The sequence below is a fragment of the Lissotriton vulgaris genome, chromosome 5, assembly GCF_964263255.1.
Source record: "Lissotriton vulgaris chromosome 5, aLisVul1.2, whole genome shotgun sequence".
In the NCBI taxonomy this organism is placed as follows: domain Eukaryota; kingdom Metazoa; phylum Chordata; class Amphibia; order Caudata; family Salamandridae; genus Lissotriton; species Lissotriton vulgaris.
This window is the reverse complement of record NC_141693.1, coordinates 1,554,947,556-1,554,969,224: the sequence shown is the minus strand read 5'-3', so window position 1 is coordinate 1,554,969,224 and position 21,669 is coordinate 1,554,947,556. Positions and strand designations below refer to the sequence as shown.

The window sequence follows — 21,669 nt, the reverse complement described above, 5'->3', positions numbered from 1 at the left end:
AAATCAGTGTACAAGATGTGTTACATGCGACAGTGAAGGTTACGAGGTGTAGGAGTCACATGTCCTTCATAGCTCACTGTGCTATATTAGCAGGATTACAATTTATGAACGGATAGTAACAAAAGGATCAAAGGATGTGCAAAGCAGTAACCCACTTACCTTGCTACATAAAATAAAAAGTTGTCATTTACATGTCACATGATGTCCTTTGCAGGAGACACATTAACCTTCTGTACTAGTTTGATTCTAATATGGGACTACGCAAAACACATATCCCTCCAACAAACGTGTTTACCTACAGAGTTATCTGGGCACCTCTGCAGCAGAATCCTTAACCCCACGTAATATTTTTAAATGCAGACTTGGCAACGAAATAAGCAGAACAGATCTACTACCATGCTTCTCCTTGTTACCAAATTCTTTGTGGCAGGGTTTTAGAAAAATAAAATGTATTCGTTGAGGCCGAGATTTAGCGTCAGGATCGCGCCACTTTTTTGGCACAACCCGACGCCAAAACTCAATTTATAAATCTCATAATGCACTTAAATGTACTTATGATATACCTGATATAAACTTGTGTGAGGCCTTACTATCAGATGTTACTTCTTGTGATGTCACTTCCTGTGATGCCAAGTGTGGTCACGCATCGTTATGTCATGCGCTGTGTTTGCACACGCCATGATGTCATTTGCATCCTGCCTAACTTGGTTAGTCCCCCTACTTCTTTCTTTAGGACCTACGCCCTGGGTGTAACATAATGACTGTCTCTTGAATGGTGACTGACTTTAACTATTTTTCTGACCTCTCTTTTCTCTCCCACAGTGAGCGAGATCATCGGCCATGACTTGAACCACTTCCCAGAGATGGGCTGCTCCAAAGAGGAGAGCTAAGCAGATTTTTTCCACAACCACCTATCCGCCCCTTCTGCAGCGTGCAGAGACAGCGAACACTGTGCAACAGACCTGTACCAATTCAGACTCTGGGAATACCCACTCTTGGAGTTACTGCGAAGAGCTCTGCGCACATGACTGGGCCGCCTTTCCCCCTGGTGCCTGCTCTCTCCGCCGCTGGTGTCCTTTCGTTTTTGGTCCATGCTATCCTTGTCTTCCAGTAGATACTTTTGGCCGGCTCCTGGAGAGCTCTATAGGATTCCAACCAGGAGGTGCCTTTTAACATTTGGTGTGACTGTGAAAGTCACATGTCCGGCCACGAGAGCAAACCAAAAAGGGAAACCTGAAAATAATAATAAATATGTATATGGCACTTGGCTTTTGCCATAATATACAAGACGTTTACAAAATTCTGATTGGAATGACACCAAAGCTCTGCTACAAGAACACCAGAGAAATCATTTTAAGGAGAACAAAATATGTTTTTGGAACAGTAATTATTGTAGCTGCTGGGTATTGATAACTTATTCGTGTTTCTTCCATATATTCACCAAAGATCTATCATCAGAATTTGCACTTGTTTTTGGCATTTCATGTTGAGAGTCCATTAACCAATTGGAGTGGAGGCGGCAATAGTCTCCGCCCCTCAGATGTAATGGCACTGGATGGCTGTGTATGAAGCCTGCAGTCAGAAGGAGGCCATCAGCCTTACACGCTTGCAGTCCAGCGTCTTTCACAATCACCAGATTCATGCCCCAAAACTGAACTTGAAGTAGAGGTCACATTTTAAGCTTGTATGATTCGCTTTCGGAAACCACATTCTGTCCTTTCAGTAGCAGAGGTTATTAAAAAAATGCCCTTTGAAACACCATAAGGAAAACCAACAAAGTTATAAAAAGCTGTGTAATCCATATGGCAAAGCCAGTTTTCCTATTGGAAACTATAGGCCTGTAAGTACTGATCTGATGTCCGGGGTGGAGGTATGTGCAGGAGGATTGTTCTTGTAGATCCACCAGGCTGTTAAATGTGATATGAGCTTGTGAAATAAATGTGAGGTCTCCAGGCTTGCAAATGGTAGGCTGACTCTGGACCATAGATTTCACTAGAAGTGCAGTTTGAGAAACTACATTCTTGAAACATTAGGATCAAAGCAAGATGGGAAACAAGCATCTGAACTTGAAGAAATATCCAGGAGTGAAGAACTGGATAGCTCATATTAAGTTTTAGTAATAACCCTTCATACACAAAAATCATCCCTGAGCTCTTCCCTCGCAGCGAGGTGGTTATAGCCTGCACCATGACTAGGCTTCATGGTGCTAGGAGGATTCCCAGTGATGAAGCATGCCACCTCTGGCGGGTGAGAGAAACCATCCTTTAAAGGGACACCTTCTTTGTCAGCCATTTCTGTCTTCATCTTTACCTTGGGAATTTTTGCCAGGTATAACAATGCACAAATCATGAAGGCAAACAATGTGAATCTGAGTTCACGCATCTCAGATCAGAGCAACGCACATTTTTAGCATGTTATACCCCATTCTGAATTCTAAAATTTAGAATGAGGCGGCCAGAATTCTGCCACATTCGGAATGGAAGCTACGTTGGCATTTTATCTCGCACAAAGCACACCAAGCAGAAAATCAATGGTGAGGAGTAGTGTGCCTCTATTTGTTTGCCATCCCCCCACCCACACCGCACACCTGGCACCTATGGATAATTTGTAGTGGAAGAGTGCTCCTATCAAACTCAGATCATCATGTTGTTTGGAAACAATAGAAACCTTCGTTTTGAAAAAGTAAACAACTTACTGGATCTGTAAAAACCCATACTGTTGCCTTTCGTTTCAATGACTCCTGACTCCGCTAACATGTTTTTGACACTGTCGATATATAGACATCAGAGACAGACAACATATTTTATTGATAAAAAAAGAAAGCTACAAACCATGAACACTGTATAAAAATGTTAGCACATGGATGTAAAACTGGGAAAAGTAGACTTATTCACTACAGCAATTCCCATTGCTCTGTATCCAAAACATGGCAAAGCTGTCCTTTAAAACTCTCCAGTCTGCCTGCTCCAGAACACCGAACTAAGGGATCAACCCTGCAGGCAAGGATGGAAGAAGAGCATGCAAGGCGAAGGCTAAATACAGCATGGTGCATCAGGGAAAGACAGCACATCCTGGGACTTCTAAGAATCCTCATGTTTCTGATGTCTACTGCACGGTTTCACCTAAGACAACCGAACACATACCGAAAACGTCAAGTGTGAGGAAGAGAGAGTCCAACCAACAGTTGATTAAATATTCAATAGTAAAAGTATCATCGCTATAGCGTCCAGCTTGGTAGATAAGGAAGGAGTCAGTAAAAGTCTAAACTCTATCTTCCACAACATAGGGACACAAGAGTTTGATGACAATCTGTGGAAGATTTCATCCCAGGATGGCATGAAGACCAGATAATTGTAATGATAAAACAAAGTAGCAAGAACAAAATACTAAAGAAGAAACACATGAGGCGAACATCAACCACTAAAGACCTTGCCTTCATAGAAATGGAGACAATCCCGTGCAAAAGAAACAGTCTTATTGTGTGAGCAGTTAATTACTGGTAATAATGCGGTCTGAGCATCACTCACACAAATTTGCTAATAATGAACAAAAAACTTCATTTAAATGTTCTCTGTTACTATTAGTTTAGGAAGTTTAACCTGAAGTAAGAGCAGGATGATCACCAAATGCAGAAATCCAGCTGTTCAAAAATTGGAAAATGGATGGAGATCCATGGTGTGTGGTACAGAGCAAAGGCAAAAGGAAGCAGACATAAGAAGATTTGTCATGTTTCTGGTTAGGTCAAATTTTAAAAACTAATCGACAAGAACACACAGGCGAAATATTGCCGTGCAAATCACCTCAATTGTACATTAGCTTCAAGTAGAAAATAATTGCATTATACAATTCATAAAATGACAGATCAAAAAAATTAATATTAAATACTTTCCCTTTAGACCCTAGATATATCACTTACTCTCCAAAACTATAGGACAGGCGATGTGGGGAGAGCAGCCAATATGCACAACCTGGTCAACCATGCAGCATACAGAAATTCAGATGCGGCAGTAACCACAAGTTTGCTAGAATCATATTTACGAATTATTAATGCTGTAGCCTGATTAGTAAGCCCCAGTGCATGACACAAGGGCACAATCCACATAGAGCCTGGTTTGGAATAGGCCGGGCAGAAGAACAAATGTTCTTCTATTTCCTTCTCGTAGCAACATACAGGGCAAGATTTAGAAGCAGTTACAACAGCCTGCCACTAACGAGCATGACATTCATATAACCAAGAAATTCCTCTTCCCTAAATACACATTACAGAGGATTAAAAACCAAATAGCTGAGGGTAGAGGCTGATTGAATCTGCACTCAACAGATGAATAGTGTGTCTAGGTATTAGATAGGGCAAGAAACCAGGGAGTACTCCCCTCAATACTCCCCCAAAAATAGGAACAAATCCTACAACAATATCCAATGCAATAAGTTTCAACACTATATACAATAATATTGAGAACATTAGCGTGTCATATCAGAGTTCAGAAACAGTAATGCATAAAAAAAGGTCCAGATCCAGTGTATGTGTTTCTTGACAAGGTTTTCTCTTTATTTTTCACAAACAGATTTTCTCTTTAAAATTCTATAGATCCAACGTGTTCCGTCTCTGAAGAGACTTCTTCAGGGCTTCAATGTATGGCATACAATGTATTCCTTAAGTAGTCGTAAGGTTTCAGATCCAGTAGTCAATGGGTGTCTATAAGTGTCAAATACTCAGCAGCGGCACAATAACCGCCCGCATATGTAGTCAGCATTAGTTTTTCTACTTAAGGAATACATTGTATGCCATACGTGGAAGCCCTGAAGAAGTCACTTCGGAGACGAAACACATTGGCTATGATCTATGGAATTTTGAAGAGAAAATCTGTTTGTGAAAAATAAAGAGAAAACCTCGTCAAGAAACACATACCCTGGATCTGGACTTTTTTTAGGCGTTACTGTTTCTGAACTCTGATATGACACACTTATTTTCTCAATATTATTGTATATAGTGCTGAAACTTATTTCATTGTACACATTACAGAGGACAAGTATAGGAGGACGTTTACAAGGACAATGATTTAGACCGACTAACTGCTCTGTCAAAAAGATCACTTAACTCCATGCATCTAGCCCACAATTTATGCTTCACAACAGCTGCTATAGGGGCACAGAGAGATAACAGATGATGGCAACAGTTGTTCAGGACCAAATCAGGAAATGTTTGACATAGGCCAACCAGCGCATTTTATGGGATAGTTGGTAACCTACATTCATCAGGGCATTGATTTCCAGGCCGTGGCACTCACAAAATAAGGCAAATCTATTGACAAGGTTTTGCAACCCCACGGCAGCCTTGAAAATTCAAAGGGTATCATCAGCAAAAAGTAGCACATGCACCTTCTGCCCAGATAAAATGGGGGAGTTGATTATGCAATTTGCCAGGAACCCAATACAACTGTTGATAAACAGAAGCTAAAGGTTCGGTGCCAGAACACAAGCCTGGTGTACTCCATTTTTATCATCAATCTTCTAAGTTAGTTCACCGCTGGTTCCCCACTGGATCTGCGCACACATAGTTTCCCTTGTGGAGATGCATAGCAATATTAAGTTGGTTATCTGACATGTTCCTATTGAGCAATACTTCCCAGAGTTTAGCTTTATGGACCAAGTCAAAGTCAGCATGGATTGACAATGAAAATGAAAAGGCCACCCTGACAGTCTTCCTCTTGAACAAAAAACCTGGTTTAATTCCATTTTTTGTTTTTAAACCCATGTCCAAATGGGGCAAAGCATAATTTTTCACAATCCACTCAGATAACTTTGCAATATTATGCTTAAAAAAATCTTTTGAGGTTGTCCAATAGGCTTATGGGGTGGTGGTTGCTAGGGAGGTTACAACACCCTTTGTAAAAAACTAAAACAATCTCAGCTCCCTTCCAGGTCAAAGCCATCTGCGCTGTCAGCGATTGCATTTGAAACTAAATTGATGTAAGAAACCCATATGGCAGCGTCAGAGTGAAACAATTCAGTAGGGACTTTTTCCAGACTGGGAGCTTTGCTCAGATTTTAGGGCATGACAGTCTCATTTGTGTCGGCAAGAGAAACCATAGGCAGGAGAGTAATAGGGCTAGGTGGTTGGTCAATTCCTGGGGCTACACCAGCCCACACTGGATAAAGACGTACAAGGGGAAGAGTAAAGGGGTTTGAAATGAGCCATTCACTCTCTCGGCTGGATATGTATCTCAGGGGTCTTTGCTTGGGGTTTGCTACCCTGGTTGACAATATGCTTAAAAGCGCGAGAATCTTTATTTTTTGCAGCTTAAAGAAGATCCTCCCAGATACTCTTTTCCCAGTTTAATTCGGCACATCTTGGAGCTTTCTTATGATTAGAGTTTCGTTAATCATTTGCCTATCTCCTTGTTTAATAGAGGCCAGAACCGCATCCTTTACAATCCGGCCAGCTGGGAAAAACCATCCTGGTTTTTTTTGGGGTGTGGGGGGGGCAGCTTTTTATTTATGTATCTCAAGAATTACATTAGAATGCTCCTAGTTCTCAATCCTCGGCCCTGTATGGGTAGCAACCTTACAATAGATTCTTGGAAGCGAGTCAGCAGAAGCCCAAATAGCATCCTACTTGATGTTTCTCCGATTGTTACTCCGTACTGATGCATCTTCACAGGTAATCGATTGTGATGCCTGGGCAACCAACATTAAATCATGGGAGCTAAGAATCGGGATCATGCTCGCTCTCGACTCTTTGGACAGCCTCCAAACTGTGCTCCAGACTCTTAACATGTAGGATAATGTTATCTATGTTACTGGTGTACGCCCCCACCCACGAAAGGTTAGAAGCGCATTATTGTCAGAGGACAAACAACCATTTTAGGCACAAAGGCCATAAGAGAGAGAGAGTTGTTATTAAGTGGGGGCAGTTAAAATTGAGATACCTCAGTGAGAATCTTCGTCCGCTGCTAAATCCTGTGTGAGACCAAAGGGTTCACGCAATCAATTTAAACCACCAACAATGATCATGGGATGAGAGCTGGTGTAAGAAGCCGGCATCTTATCTAATGCATTCAGTAGAGAATTAGTTCTCTTTCTTTCTGAAAACTAGTACTTCTGTTATAAATATTGATTATTAAAAGACTTTGTCATGTTGGTAGTCGACTGAATCTTTTACATGGATGCGAAGTGATCCATCTGAAAACAATGTATAAACATTTAAAGGAAACATCCTTTACGATGCAACTTTTACCACGCAGTATCTTTACAATGCAAGTTTTTCAATGCAAGTCATTACAACGACTTGCGCTGGGGGCGCTCTAGGAAAGGTAATAGTTTAATTTACTATCCAACACTTTCCCTACTATCCACGGAGACTGGAGTTGGAATAGTAAATTAAACTATTCACTATCCAGCACCCCCAACGCAAGTCGTTGTAACGACTTGCGTTGAAAAACCTGCGTTGTAAAGGCATGCGTGGTAAAAGCATGCGTTGTAACAACGTACATCCAACATTTACCATTACTACAGTACATCCTTCTGACCAAGGAAGTCAAAAGCCAGGTGAAAATAAGCATGCCATTAGTCAGTCACAGACTGAGATCGAGGCAGACTTGCTTGTTTCTGGTAGGATATTGTACCCCTCACAGATACAGTACATTTCCTGATGTATGATTTTAAATTGGTACATGAAGTAATCCACCAAAAGGCATGCTGGATGTATTCCAGAGTAGAAGATAGTCCTCCTTGACCACCAACCAAAAGCACCATGAACTACCTTCCTGAAGTCTTTTGATGGTAATGAACAGTGCTTGAGTAATGACCACGTGTTTTTAGTTGAAAAAATATATAGTGGCCATGCAGACAATAGAGGCATATCAAACGTGTGAATCCATTTCCTTTAGTAGTGTCAGAATCCCTTTTAGACGGTGGCAGGGCAAGAAGGCACTACAGGAACCAACCATGGTGGGGGAAGGGGGCTTTTATCACCTGATGTCCTAGAGACCAACTTACTATGAGCTTAGCAGCTGGGCCAAGTATTTGTTCAGCACTTGACTCACAGTAGTAGCGTGGTTCGAGCAGTGGGCCGAGCAGTCCAAGTCTTTTCGGGGGAAGGGTGAGTGGTAGATTCCGGAGGATGAACACAGGCTCACAACTCAAAACCCTACCAATAGCAGAAATAACTGACTGTCCAGTCAAATAGTTGCTTTATGAAAAAAGCAGTAGTTATATAAAGCAGACAGAAGCATACACACAGTACCCTGTGATGTTCGCTAGGCAGGTCCCTCTGTCCCACTTTTCTCTCACAAGCATTAGGAGTCATATTTCATTCACTATAGGCAACATTCATCTTAGGCCTCCATTAATAGTCCAAGTCTCTGGATTCCCACTCCAACCCCTTCAATGCTTATTACGAGCTCAGCTCGTCATGAGGTACACCTCTCGTACACTCATGACGAGCTGAGCTCGTCATGAACAATGGGAATCGATGATGGTCAGCACTGGAGGAGAATACCATCAGCAGCAATGGTGTTAAAAGTCAAAAGTGTTCCAGCGCCCGAAGTGCTATATTGCAGGACAAGTTCCCCGACGCCTTCTATCACTACCATCCGTCTTACCTTTTCCTGCAGGGGCTGCACAACAGGAGTATCAGGAAGCGTTTCACTCGTCACGGAGGGCTGCAGCAGCTGCTGTGGTTAAGTAGCACATTCGATTCAACACATACACACAGCACATGCATGCAACCACATGTGCGCTGCACAGCACTGCATACCAACTTGATGTAGGCCTAGGGTGAGTTAAGCACAAAGCAGCAGAACTTTACACGAGTGAGCCAGTAGGCCTCACTCCAGTGACCCAGGGAAAAAGGCCTGTTTGCTTTTTACTTATCACTACACTTTATGCTGCCACCACCACGTTCTTACTACTTGATTGGGAAAGGCAGTAACCTTCCACCATCGTGAGTGCAGTGCTTTGGGTGCCTCTCCCAGTCCAACAAGACTACAGTCAATGAGACAAGCTTACGTTCTGGCACACACAAAAAAATAGCACCAGAAATGTAGCAAAGCCTGTTCAGTTATGTTCCTCAAGATAATAGCAAGGTAAGGCATCAGCCATCACATTACTAGGAGCATGTTTTTTCTTCTCCTCTGTTCTCCATTCGTGACAGGCTGATACCTCTGAAATGGAGCTAGAACAGAGGCAGTCTTGTCTCTGAGGAGATTCACTCAGAAACAAGCTACACATCTAGCTTTGAGGTAGAAATAAGTTACTGAAACATGACTCTACACATGTTGGCTATATTTAGCTGAGTTGCAGGTGTCCCACCTCAAATCACTACACCCTCGGCTTGGCTAAATGTAGGATTTATGTGCATATGGCTCAAGAAGTGGCTGTTGGTGCTGGGATGCAGATTAGCAAGTTAAAGTGTGGGTACATTGTTTTGTAAGCAATTATTGGCTACAGTGGCCTCGGGCACTGTTTCTGAGTGGAAAGGTTGCAGTAGATCTCCAACGGCAAGAATGTTTACTGGCCCATGGATGGGCCACAATTGAGCCCATTGACCAATATTTGTGTGTGTTTCTTAAGTCACTGAATGGGGGTGTAGGTAGCACATCCCTGCTAAGACGTCAAATACCAATCAAGGACAGATATAGAACTACCTCCCATCCTTAGAGATAGATCCCCCACACAGTGACTGAAGACTGAATGGGCATGGGGACCTTATTCTCCTCACAGTTGTCCGTGGTAGTCATAGGGAATAGGCATGGAAAATGCACACTCTTCTTGCACACACCCCAAAAAGGTTGAAAAGAGTGAAAATTAAAGTGTGATCCTAGTCACACGAAACAAAACACGGAGGTTCAAATATATTACACAAAGAGAAAATCATATTTTCCAAAGGAGAGAGAAAACAGCAAGATAAAGTTTGGGACAAGGTATTTAAAAGTTGGAGCAAAAGAATTCTACAAATTCCCAGAGTCCCACTTAAAAATAAAATAAATGCACAATCATTTTATTAAAATACGTGATCCTTTTTTAAACAAATAACAAGAATGGTTGAAAATACATCGTGGAATATTAAAATGATTTAGTTATATGGCTTAGATTTCATTTTCTCAATGAACATGTTCATATTCTTTAAAACAAATGTCCAATTCGTTTTTCAATTGCAAATGCAGAAAATATTTTTGTATTTAAAAAAAATTAACAACTAAAAAATCTGAGAAAAAGAATCACAGGATTGCTGCTTGAAGCAATCAGTGGAAGAAGGAAAGGAAAACATACTGACGATAGCAAGGATATACCAATTCATGGCTGTGAAAGAGTATGGACTGCAAAACTATATCAACATCCCCTCCTCATCGCTTCACAATGTAGAGAAAGTCCACGGTTCAATGCACCAGTGTGTCTCTGTCGGCTTGATAGATATATGGATTTATTAATTTATGGTGCAGAATGTATTTAAGACACGGTCAACTATAAACTAGGGAAAGTATTTTGGTCCTAGTTAAAGAAGGGTGACTCACCGAGTAAGTTAAATATATTATAATAAGCCACTATTTGGATAGTTTTCTGGTTGGGGTGGTGACCATGGTGATATTTGATGGTCATCTTAATTTTGTTATGACTTCTTGCATCTTACAAAAACAAGAGATCACATTCTTCCGGTTTTAAACCCTGCTGAATAGCACTCCAAAAGTTCTTACCGGGGAAATATTTGTGTTTATAAAGTCTTACCTGTGCATCAGATGCGGCTCCTCCTCTGCCACTACAATGATGCATATCAGTCCATGCTGTAAAGAACTACACCAAGTTTAAGGACATTTTATTAAGAATGAATAAGACACAAGTTTGTTTCTTTCCTCCAGCCCTTTGGCCCAGCATTCCCTTACTTAAGACTGATGGACATATTGAGTACCTGTCACGAAGAACATATATGTGCTCATCCATCCCTGTCTGCAGTGCTTCATCACAAGTTTTTCAGCCACATGTAGCATCAAATTAAGAAATGACAATAAAATAAGTAATATTTGATGCCTTAAAAGTGCCATTGACCTATACAATGGAGCGAAACTCTTTTGTAGGCCTTGCCTCTAATATAGCGGAATTCATTTTTCCTGCAGCCAGTGAGGCTGGCCACCATGTTTGGTCATATTTGGCTTTGGCCATTCTGCTTTGTATTCATTTTCGCAAAATGTTTTACTAAAACATCTAGATTCTCCCATCAAAAGGAGGTCTAGATGGGGAGGGGGTATATCAGGGACGTTCACTCACTTCAGCCATCAGTGTCCTGTCACTCCCTCCTTCTCTACAATGCCTTAGAAGGGCAGTTGAAAGTCAAAAAATACCACTTGTTATTTTTTTAATGTACAGCAGACTTCCCTATCGTATTACTAATACGTGTGTATGAAGTTTTTTTATATATCTTATTATGTCTGCTTGTTTTTATACCATTTGTTTTGTAATTAAATATTAAAAGTGAAATAGTACCCACCTATGTGTGTTTGAATTCCTTTAGTGGGGTATGAATGGAGGCAAGTGCGACACATCTTATCAATCGCCTTAATTAGCTTCAGTGGAATTCATGGGCCTGTGATGCACGTTGTTGTGCTGATGGACAAAACTTTTTATAGGCACACATCAGACTTATGCAAAGAAAAGAAGTCGACTATACACCTGCTTGCAATACTTACAATTCACAAAGGTGAAGAGATATGTCCTTCAGATGAGTGGGACTACCACGTGTACTTGCTGTGCATGACAGTTATGTACGTTATGCACATGAAAAAAGGGACCTATATGGGGAACATAAACATTGCCAGGAGAAAGGGAAGAAAGTGATCAAGGAAGCCCAATTATCACTAAGATGCTAGTTGTTTTTGGCGATCCCAAACCTTTTGAATGCACTTTTGCACAGGAACCTGAATGAGGCATAATTGGTACAATAATGTTTCACAGCAGACTTTCAACACGTTCTTCTTTTTCCATATATTGCGAGCACGTCAGGACCATTTATCAGCCTCCTCCTGGCATCTAGTTTTGAGCACAAACATTTCCAAGTTGTTTTTGTTCAAAGTTGTCTTCAAGTCACTAACACGCTTGTCCTTCCTAACTTAGTCTACAGTGCACCAGGACAAATACTACACCTCAGATTGTTTTCTTCCACCATCGGGTTCGGATGTTAGAGCGACTGATGGCACTTCTTCACCAGGACTTCGGGGATCACCACTGGTATTTTGGCATCAGCAATGAAGAAACCATCGATCAACTCTTTGGTGCCAGACGCAGGGACTTTCTTCTAGACAATAGACCAACTAGACTGTTTCCAGGCTGTAACCCCAACCCGCGTCGCTGTCAGGAGTTGTGCAGCACCTCTTCCTCCATATAGGTAATGTGTGTGTGGGCGCTTGGTAAACTGAGTGTGTTCAAGTGCATATGTGGGGTGATCTCTCTCCACATGCTTCCATTCATTCGCTACTTTTAGGTGGGCTGCCAAATAATATGCACGAAGATCAGGCAGGGAGATACCACCATTGTACTGATTACGTTGCAACGTCGCCAGTGCTATCCTCGGCGGCCTCCCACCCCAAAGAAACGTGCATAATAAATCATCGATTTAATTAAACCCCACAACCGGTACGTATTTTGCAGCATATAGAGGAACTTGGGGAGCACTATCATTTTGTATATTGCTGCCCGACCCAGTCTTCCACCGTTCGACGTCCACTCTAAAGTCCCTGAGCACCCTGTAGAGATTGCGCTCCAATGCCATAGTCGCATTCGTTGTGACGTAAATCCCTAGATATGTTATGCCCTCCCTTGCCAACTGAAGTTGGCTGGGACCGACAGTAGAACCACCGCTCCTGTCAACTGGGTATAAGTATGATTTCCCCCAGTTAATTATATACCCTGCATGCTTACCAAACGTCTCACAACGGTCCATTATTGCGGGAATTGTCGTCTCTGGGTATGTGACATACATTAATATATCATCTGCATACAGGGATATGCGTTTGTCGGTCTCAGCGTTCTCTCCACTCCTCAAAAAACATGTTACTGGCAGGACTTTTCTCGACTGGATTCTGCAAGTGACCTTTATCACAGATGCTTCACGTATAGGTTGGAGGCCACATCTCAACCACATCAACTACCTAACTCATGACAATCCGCCTGGCACTGAAAGTTTTTTTTATATATGTTCATTCAAGGCAACCTGATATGAGTCATGCACTACATCCAACAATGGTGAAAACATTCTCCACAGATGTCTGCACTGGTTCAGGAGACATGGCATCGGGACATCCAAAAACCAAGTTTTGCTTTTGGCGGAACATCTACTGGTTGAGAATGGCTTTGCGGACCTCCTAAACAGTTTATAAGTGGGAAATGACTCTCCAAGGCCTCAAACTGTGCTTTCACAAATAGGGCACTCTCACCATAGATTTATTTGTCACCGCACAAAATGCCAAAGCTTTGCCTACAGGAACCCACTCCAACAGGCCGGGGGCAATGCATGGATTGGTCAGGGATATTTGCTTACACTATTTCTCCACTTTCCTTGATCCCATATGTGGTCAGGATATTGAGGTAAGTGTCATTCTGGTGGCACCAATGTGGGCACACGACCATGGTACTCCCTGCTGTCGGTGATGTCAGTGCATCCACATGAGAAGCTTCCACTGAGGCCATATCTTCTATCTCTTAAAAAAGACAGGGGTGTCCCCACAAAAGGACAGTCTGGGACTGTGTCTCACACCTAGTGAGTGCACTCTAGAGTGAATATTGCATTTCCCAAAAATATAGCATGCCAATACTACGGCGGGAAAGGTAAAGTTACAGGAATTTTAAGTCTCAATTTCTATCAGCGTATGTTGAATCAAGAAAAGAACTCTGTATATTTGTTTTCTTATATCTCTAAAGATGCCAAGTTTTTAGGAGAAAGCCTATTTCCGAATTGTATGTTCAGTTTACACATTAACATTAAAATCTACAGTATTTTATGATTAACATAGCACACACAAAAGTTATTGTTAAAAAAGGATGTTTGCCACACCATGAGTTTCTCTGTTATACATTTATTACACATTCAAATATAAAATTTCATCATTACATAATATACAATTATTTAAGAAAACATGTTAGTACATTTGTATAAAAAGCATTTAAAAACAAAGAATCACAAGTCGACGCGGCCTTTCGGTATCCTGTATGTCTACCTTCTTCAGGACTGATTCTTAAATCAGGCGGAGTAGATTTCCCCACCGGATAATGTTTACTTCAGTTTAGAACCTTGTTGCCCTGTTTGTGCGATATGGTATCACTTATTTTCAGAATAAGTACGCTTGGTCTTGGACTACCAGGAGGAGCCACCTTATTATCAGTTGTGGGTTTCTTCAATGACCCATTAAAATTAATGCTGCCTGATGAAAATTCTTGGATATTCAGATTTCAAGGCACTCCGTTGTAGATAAAAAATTCCTGCTTTGAATGAGCAGTCGGCCTCCCCGCTCCTGGGTCCTGGTAGTCTTCCACGCGTCTCTCAGCCGGTCTTATACGATCCGTCTAGAGTGTTCTAGAGTGTTCTAGACGGATCGTATAAGACCGGCTGAGAGACGCGTGGAAGACTACCAGGACCCAGGAGCGGGGAGGCCGACTGCTCATTCAAAGCAGGAATTTTTTATCTACAACGGAGTGCCTTGAAATCTGAATATCCAAGAATTTTCATCAGGCAGCATTAATTTTAATGGGTCATTGAAGAAACCCACAACTGATAATACGGTGGCTCCTCCTGGTAGTCCAAGACCAAGCGTACTTATTCTGAAAATAAGTGATACCATATCGCACAAACAGAATCCAAAAATAAGCCCACGAATTTGATGGCAACAAGGTTCTAAACTGAAGTAAACATTATCCGGTGGGGAAATCTACTCCGCCTGATTTAAGAATCAGTCCTGAAGAAGGTAGACATACAGGATACCGAAACGCCGCGTCGACTTGTGATTCTTTGTTTTTAAATGCTTTTTATACTAATGTACTAACATGTTTTCTTAAATAATTGTATATTATGTAATTGTGATACGGCGGCCCCACATACCCGTCACACACCACGGTATTGCAGTCCGTCCCTGTAATGGCTGGATTTTCTGTCTGGATGGGATCAGCCCCCAGGGGCCCCTGTGACCCAGCCAAAACGTACTCACCTTCCCTTCTTAGATCGTATTCACAATAAGTAGCTATACAGATGAATATACAGATTGCACCTAAGAATGGGGAATAACAATATACATATATGGATTTTCTACAATATCTTATTCACATCGGTTGGCCTCGCGGTCACTCTGACCCAGACCGTTCTACCCCAGGGCAGATCTGACACACAATCCGGCGTGTCTACACACGGGCCTGCAGAACCCAATGCTCCCTTTTCCAAATCGTTCGCGATCCTGCGAAACCTACACGACAGTGTCCCTCCTGTCGCTCTCATTTAGTCTTATACCACAATCCGGTGGCTTTACACGGCGGTATCCCTCCCGCCGCTCTCATTAACGCCGCATATCAACGACGACCACATTCCTATGAAACATTATTAGGATGATATCTCAGCAGTCTACTCAGGATAAAACTAAAATAATAACTTTGGATATGGATTCAGATTGTATAATGTACTCCGTGCTCATGACATCTAAGGTCCACTCACTCCCTCTTTATTTGGCCACCATTCGTCTGATCGGGATTTCTCATCCGTTCGTCTAAACAATGCTCAACTAGAAGTCTCATTTACCAAGATCGAACACAAGCACCAGGTACACGATAATTCTATATGAATTAGGGTATTTATTGACAATAAACATAAATCACATTACTATGCAGCATTACATTTGCAAAGGGAATAAAAGATAAAGATTAGAGTGCACGCACTATAAGAATCGGTCGGACTTCACCTGGTTAATGGGAAATCGGGACTCGGCAGTCATCTAGGCTCCTGTCTCGTCTCTGGGTCCTGGCTCGCCTTGCAGTCACCCTCAGCCGTCACAAGTACACGTCTGCACCGTTAGGCTCAAACTCGTCTGCTCCCCCTCAGGACCTCGGAACCTTGCTGTTAATTAGCTACCGTCTCTCTCTCTCTCTGCATTAGTGCGCTCCGCGCCACTTCTCGTTCAGTCTATTTTCAGAGAGTTTCGGTCTTAAATCTTTCTCCGACTTCAAAGATGGCGACTTGTCCACCATGAAAATGAATAATGGTAGAGATGCTAACGGCTAGATGCCGCCTACGGACTAACTGACAAAAAGCCTAACACCTTCGCTAATATCAAAGCCCGTTCCTTCATGGAAATTCACGGCCAGTAACCTGCCGCCCACCAAATTCTTGTACCTCCCCGTACCAAGGACACTTTCCCAGCCGGCCGGCCTGAAGTTGTGTCTTCGGAGTGGAGAAAAATACATTCCTTCGATAAGGGTCAGCCTGAACCGGTTCTCTCCAAGCGAACAACAGCTTGAAACTAAAACATCACTTCTGACCTAGAAAGCCTTCTCGAGCTACCAGGCAGAAAGCAAAATGGAGTCTGTCTCGCTTAAGGCCTACGGAGCCCACAATATGCATAGCTCCATGAGAAACAGATCGGCATGTTAGCAAATGAGTAAATCATAACTAATACCTATATATCTAACCCCTAACTTAAATTCATAAGCCTTACTCTAAGGGAAATAATACGAAAATGCCTTTATGTGTATAAGACAGGGTCCCTATCTATCGGCCTAATCCCTATGCTATGGGGGTGATAGGCTGGAGTCACTCTCCATTATTCTTCTTCTCCAGAGAGCTGGCAGAAAGACAGCCATAACATTACACCCCTTGACTCCAGTCTATTAACCACAAACTAAATGGAGCTAACGTCAGTAGACGAATAATATGAAACAAAACTAACTGATCTATGAGCCTTAGTAAGTCTAAAATATTGTAGCAGGGAAGGAATACATTGAATAAAGCAACAAATTGCTATAAGGATGCAGACAGTAATAATAACCCCTCCCAAAATTTGTCGTAAAAAATGCATGTCAGGGAGCCAGTTAAAAAGCCAGTCAAAGAAACCCTGATCTATGTGTTCTCTAATTTCTGCAGTCAAGTCGTGGAGTTTATTAATGTGGGATTGGATAGCTTTAGAATGGTCAGATAAATTAAAACAACATAGACCTTCAAATTCAGAGCACTCATGCCCGTGTTTCAGCAACAAATAATCGATAGCGGCACGATTCTGCAAAATAGCTCTACGTTCACCTTGGGAGTCCAATAATAAATCTGATAAAACAGTAGATGTTTGGTTGATCGATTTGACCATCCAGCAGGCCATTTTGCCTGGCATTATAAACGGCCAATGCAGGAACACCAATAATGGAAAAAGCTAAACCAAGATATTCTGATCTGGAATAAAGATGAACAGAGGAATCACAATCTTCATGCAATGACATAGAGTCTCGAACAATACGGGAATGTGAAGGAGGATGTGAAGAAAACATTAGCAAACTTAATCTAGTGATGGCACATGGGCCACCAGAAATATTCGCAGGAATATAGGGCCAAGATGAATTCCCGCAAGAAAAGAGCCATCCAGCTGGTAACAACATTGAACGATAATGGCTAGTGGCAACAACCAAACTTTTACAAGTCATATTGTTCTTCACTGAAAGGCATGAAGTAGGAAGTCTTTTTGAACATAGCAAACGTTGATGAAATGAAAAAGTAGTAGCGGCTTGAAGTTTCAACCGCAAACATTCAGAGATGGCTTTAGGATTACAGGTCATAATAAAACAAAGGTCACCAGGGGTAATATTAAAGGTAGTAATTCTGGAATTAATAAGGACATCCTGGTCTGGAAGAAGAGTACATGAAGGACAAAATTCATGGGCCAAGAAGTCGCCCAAAATAACATTAGGTCGGGCATTGGATACATTGAATATATGGTGCAGAGTTTCAGTAGATGCAGGGACAGCAACCAAACAGGTCGATAAAATGTCAGTAACGGATTTCATGGGTGTAAGGCAAAAATGCGGAGAGTTCGTCACTCGCTTCGCGAGTGTGATCCAAAAATTGGAGGACTTCTGCCACGCGGACCGCGCGGCTCTTGTTATCCCATCACTCGGCGTCGGTAGATGCTCTCCTCTCCCGGCGTAGCAAGCCAAAAGGAGTCCAACGACGACACATCCTGCAGCAGCAGTCCAAAGAATGATCTGAAAGAATACAAACACAGGCCTTAATCATTCTCGTAAATAACATTTGTCAGCTGGGACAGCTTCCCAGCCATCTTTCCCTGGCTTCATCACCAAAACGGTGTTGTCATGACCGGTCGCAATAATATCAGCCTGTTCAGGAGGATTTTTAGGCGATTGCACCCATATTTTAGCTCCAGGAAGATCAGACGATCCGAAGCCTTTTTGTCCTCGCACAGTAAGCAACGTTGGGGCAGAGCCTTTTTTGATCTCACCACTGAAGACAGGCATAATCAGTAACTGAGCAACACGGTCAGACTTTTTGATAAACAAATCCGTCTCACTGCTATTAAGCAAGAGAACCTTAATCTCTCCCTGATAATCACTGTCGATCACTCCTCCGAGTACTTGAACACCTTTCAAGGCCAGGCCAGATCTAGGGGCAATTAATCCAAAACTACCGGCAGGTATAGAGACACCTATGCCAGTTTCAACAATGATTCGATCCTTTCCTGGGAAGTGTGCATCATTTAAAGCATGCAGGTCGAGGCCTGCGGAACCTGGGGTTGCTCTACATGGAGCCAAAGCACCGGGGGCAATTTCCCAATAAGTAACAGTGGTAGCAACAGAATTAGGTTTCGCATCAACATGGGGAGGAAACAAACGCATCAAAGGAGATTCAGCATGCAACAAAGGACGGTTATTCAGAATCAATAAAGCTTGAAGTAGGACATCTCTCCACTGGCTGTAACGGTCATCAGTCAACTTGCGCAACTGTTCTTTCAACAAGCCATTCATTCTCTCAATCAGTCCCGAAGCTTGTGGGTAATATGGAATATGAAACACCCAATCGATATTATTCTCCATACAGAATTCCTGCACCAATCTTCCACGAAAGTGGGATGCATTGTCTGATTGAATTTGGAATGGGACACCATAATACAAAATAATGAGCTCCAGGGTTTTAATTGTATTCACTTGGGTAGCATTCTTGCAAGGGAAAGCGACCAAAAGGCCACTGTATGTATCAACCACTGTACAAATATATTGACAATTTCTGCTCATAGGGAGCGGACCAATATAATCAATCTGCCAAATTTGGGCGGGCAATTTACCTCGATGTAGGTGACCTCGAACAATTTGAGGCACCTCTTTCTTTCTAGAATGCTGACAAATGGGACAATGTAAAATGGCGTCTTTAATTAAAGAAAAGGGAATATGAATTCCTCTATCAGCAGCCCACCTGTTAGTGGCTTTCTCTCCAAAATGTCCTGCTTTCTGATGGGCCCATTTCGCCAATCCCGCCAAATCAGAATCTTGCATGTCAACCACTGCCTCAGAAATTTTAGATTGTTCATCTGCAATGTTATGGAAAAATTTGTCAAGGGAGTCGATTGGAGTATGAGCATCCACGTGAAAGATTGTTACAGTACTCTGCGGAAGCAGTTCCCAAATTTCTTGCCACAATTCTTTACCCCATAATTCCTTAGAATGCAATTCCCAATTGTGCGAGTGCCATGTAGGCAACCACACCGCTAGTCCATTTGCAGTGGACCAAGAATCAGTGAAAATATGACATGTACCTGGTAATTCTTGTTTCAGAACTTGGTAAATCGCATAGAGTTCAGCATATTGACTACTCTTACCGTCTCCAGTTGTGCTCAATAATTTCTTAGTAGTCGGGTTATAGGAGACAGCTTTCCAATGTCTCTTGTCACCAATGAACTTCGCAGAACCATCCGTAAACCACACATGTTTTCTATCCTCCGCGGACAGATCATCAAATGATTTACCCCACTTCACGGGAGACTCCTGCACTACGGGAACCGAACGCTCACTTTCAGCCTCATTGGAGGGCGCCTGCGCCACTCGCTCATGTAAAACCGCCACACCTTTCGGACCCACACGTGCCCTGTCCTGAATGTACCATTTCCATTTAATCACACTAGCCTCCTGAGCATGTCCAATTCGATGGGACTTCGGTGAACTCAAAACCCACTGCATGATGGGAATCTCAGGCCTCAAAATCACAGCATGGCCTAAAGTCAATTGCTCGGTATCCACCAGAGCCCAATAACAAGCAAGCAACTGTTTTTCAAAAGGTGAGTAACGCTCACCAGCCTCTGGTAACTTTTTGGTCCAAAAACCTAATGGCACTTTTTGTCTGCCTTGCTTTTGCCACAAACTCCAATTAGCATACAGACCTTCCACGGATACATTCAAATCCACATCACCTTCACTCACGGGCCACAAATCCAAAGCATACTGAATAGCTTCTTTAGCCAAATTAAAAGCAACCTGTTGAGGCTCACCCCATTCAAACGCATTCTTTTTACGAGTGACTCGGTACAGTGGAGCCAAGATCTGACTTAGATGGGGAATATGCTGACGCCAAAAGCCAAACAAGCCAATGAAACATTGAGCCTCTTTCCTGTTTCTGGGAACAGCAAAATCAAGTATTTTCCGTTTAACCTGTGGAATCACCTCTCTGTGACCCTCATGCCAATTAATTCCTAAGAATTTCACAGCTTGGGATGGAGTTTGTAATTTGTCAGGATTAATTTCCCAGCCTTTTGCTCGCAAACAGTCAATGATCTGATCTAAATGAGACTGTACTTGGTCTTGCGTTTCACCTTGAATCAAAATGTCGTCAATATAATGACAAACTTGAACTTGTGGAATCGTGGGCACTTCAGATAAATGTTCCGCCACCAGCCGGTGACAGATCGTAGGACTATGTACATAGCCTTGAGGAAGACTCCGGAACGTCATTTGACGTCCATTCCATGTAAAACTGAATTGTTCTTGGCATTCGGGGGCAATTGGAATCGAAAAGAATGCATTAGCAATATCGATAGAAGCATACCATGTACCTGGATGCTTTTGAATTCTCTCAATCAGTGTAACAATGTCAGGCACTGCAACAGTCAATTTAGGTGTATGTTTGTTCAATTCTCGATAATCAACAGTCATGCGCCAAGAGTTGTCACTTTTGCGCACGGGCCAAACAGGATTATTCCAAGCAGATGTGACCGGAGTAATAACTCCCGCGTCAACCAAATCCTGAATCGTAGCTGTAATTTCTTCATGACCACCTGGGATGCGATATTGTTTCTGAGAAATCACTTTCGTTGCTAAAGGGATCTTAATAGGTGGCATGCGTAAACGGCCAACCCGTACGGGTCTGGTCGAAATGTACTGCCTAGTACCAAACTGATAGTAACCATCATCCAAATGCAAAGTCATACCTTTCAAGATGTCAATTCCAATAATATATTCCAAAAGTGGCACAACCAACACAGAGTATTCCCTACGAGGAATCCTACCAATTTTAATTTCAAGTGCAGTTTGAACTGCGGGTGTTTCCTTACCACCCAACCCGGTAATTGTGAAAGACTGTCCATGAAATTTTCTTGACTTGCCATGAATTAAAGTGGCCTCCGCCCCAGTATCAACTAACGCTCGGGCCCTTTGGAT

The 21,669-nt window shown here is 42.4% G+C and overlaps 1 protein-coding gene across 1 annotated transcript in view; it reads left to right on the top strand.

Annotated features, from left to right (window-relative positions):
* Positions 1-4,430, top strand: part of NFATC4 (nuclear factor of activated T cells 4) — a 339,399-nt gene extending 334,969 nt beyond the window's left edge. The window contains exon 10 of the mRNA XM_086923625.1: positions 823-4,430. Within this exon, the coding sequence (XP_086779751.1) occupies positions 823-890 (68 nt within the window). The 3' untranslated portion in view covers positions 891-4,430. The remainder of the gene's footprint in view (positions 1-822) is intronic.
* The last annotated feature ends 17,239 nt before the right edge of the window (positions 4,431-21,669 follow it).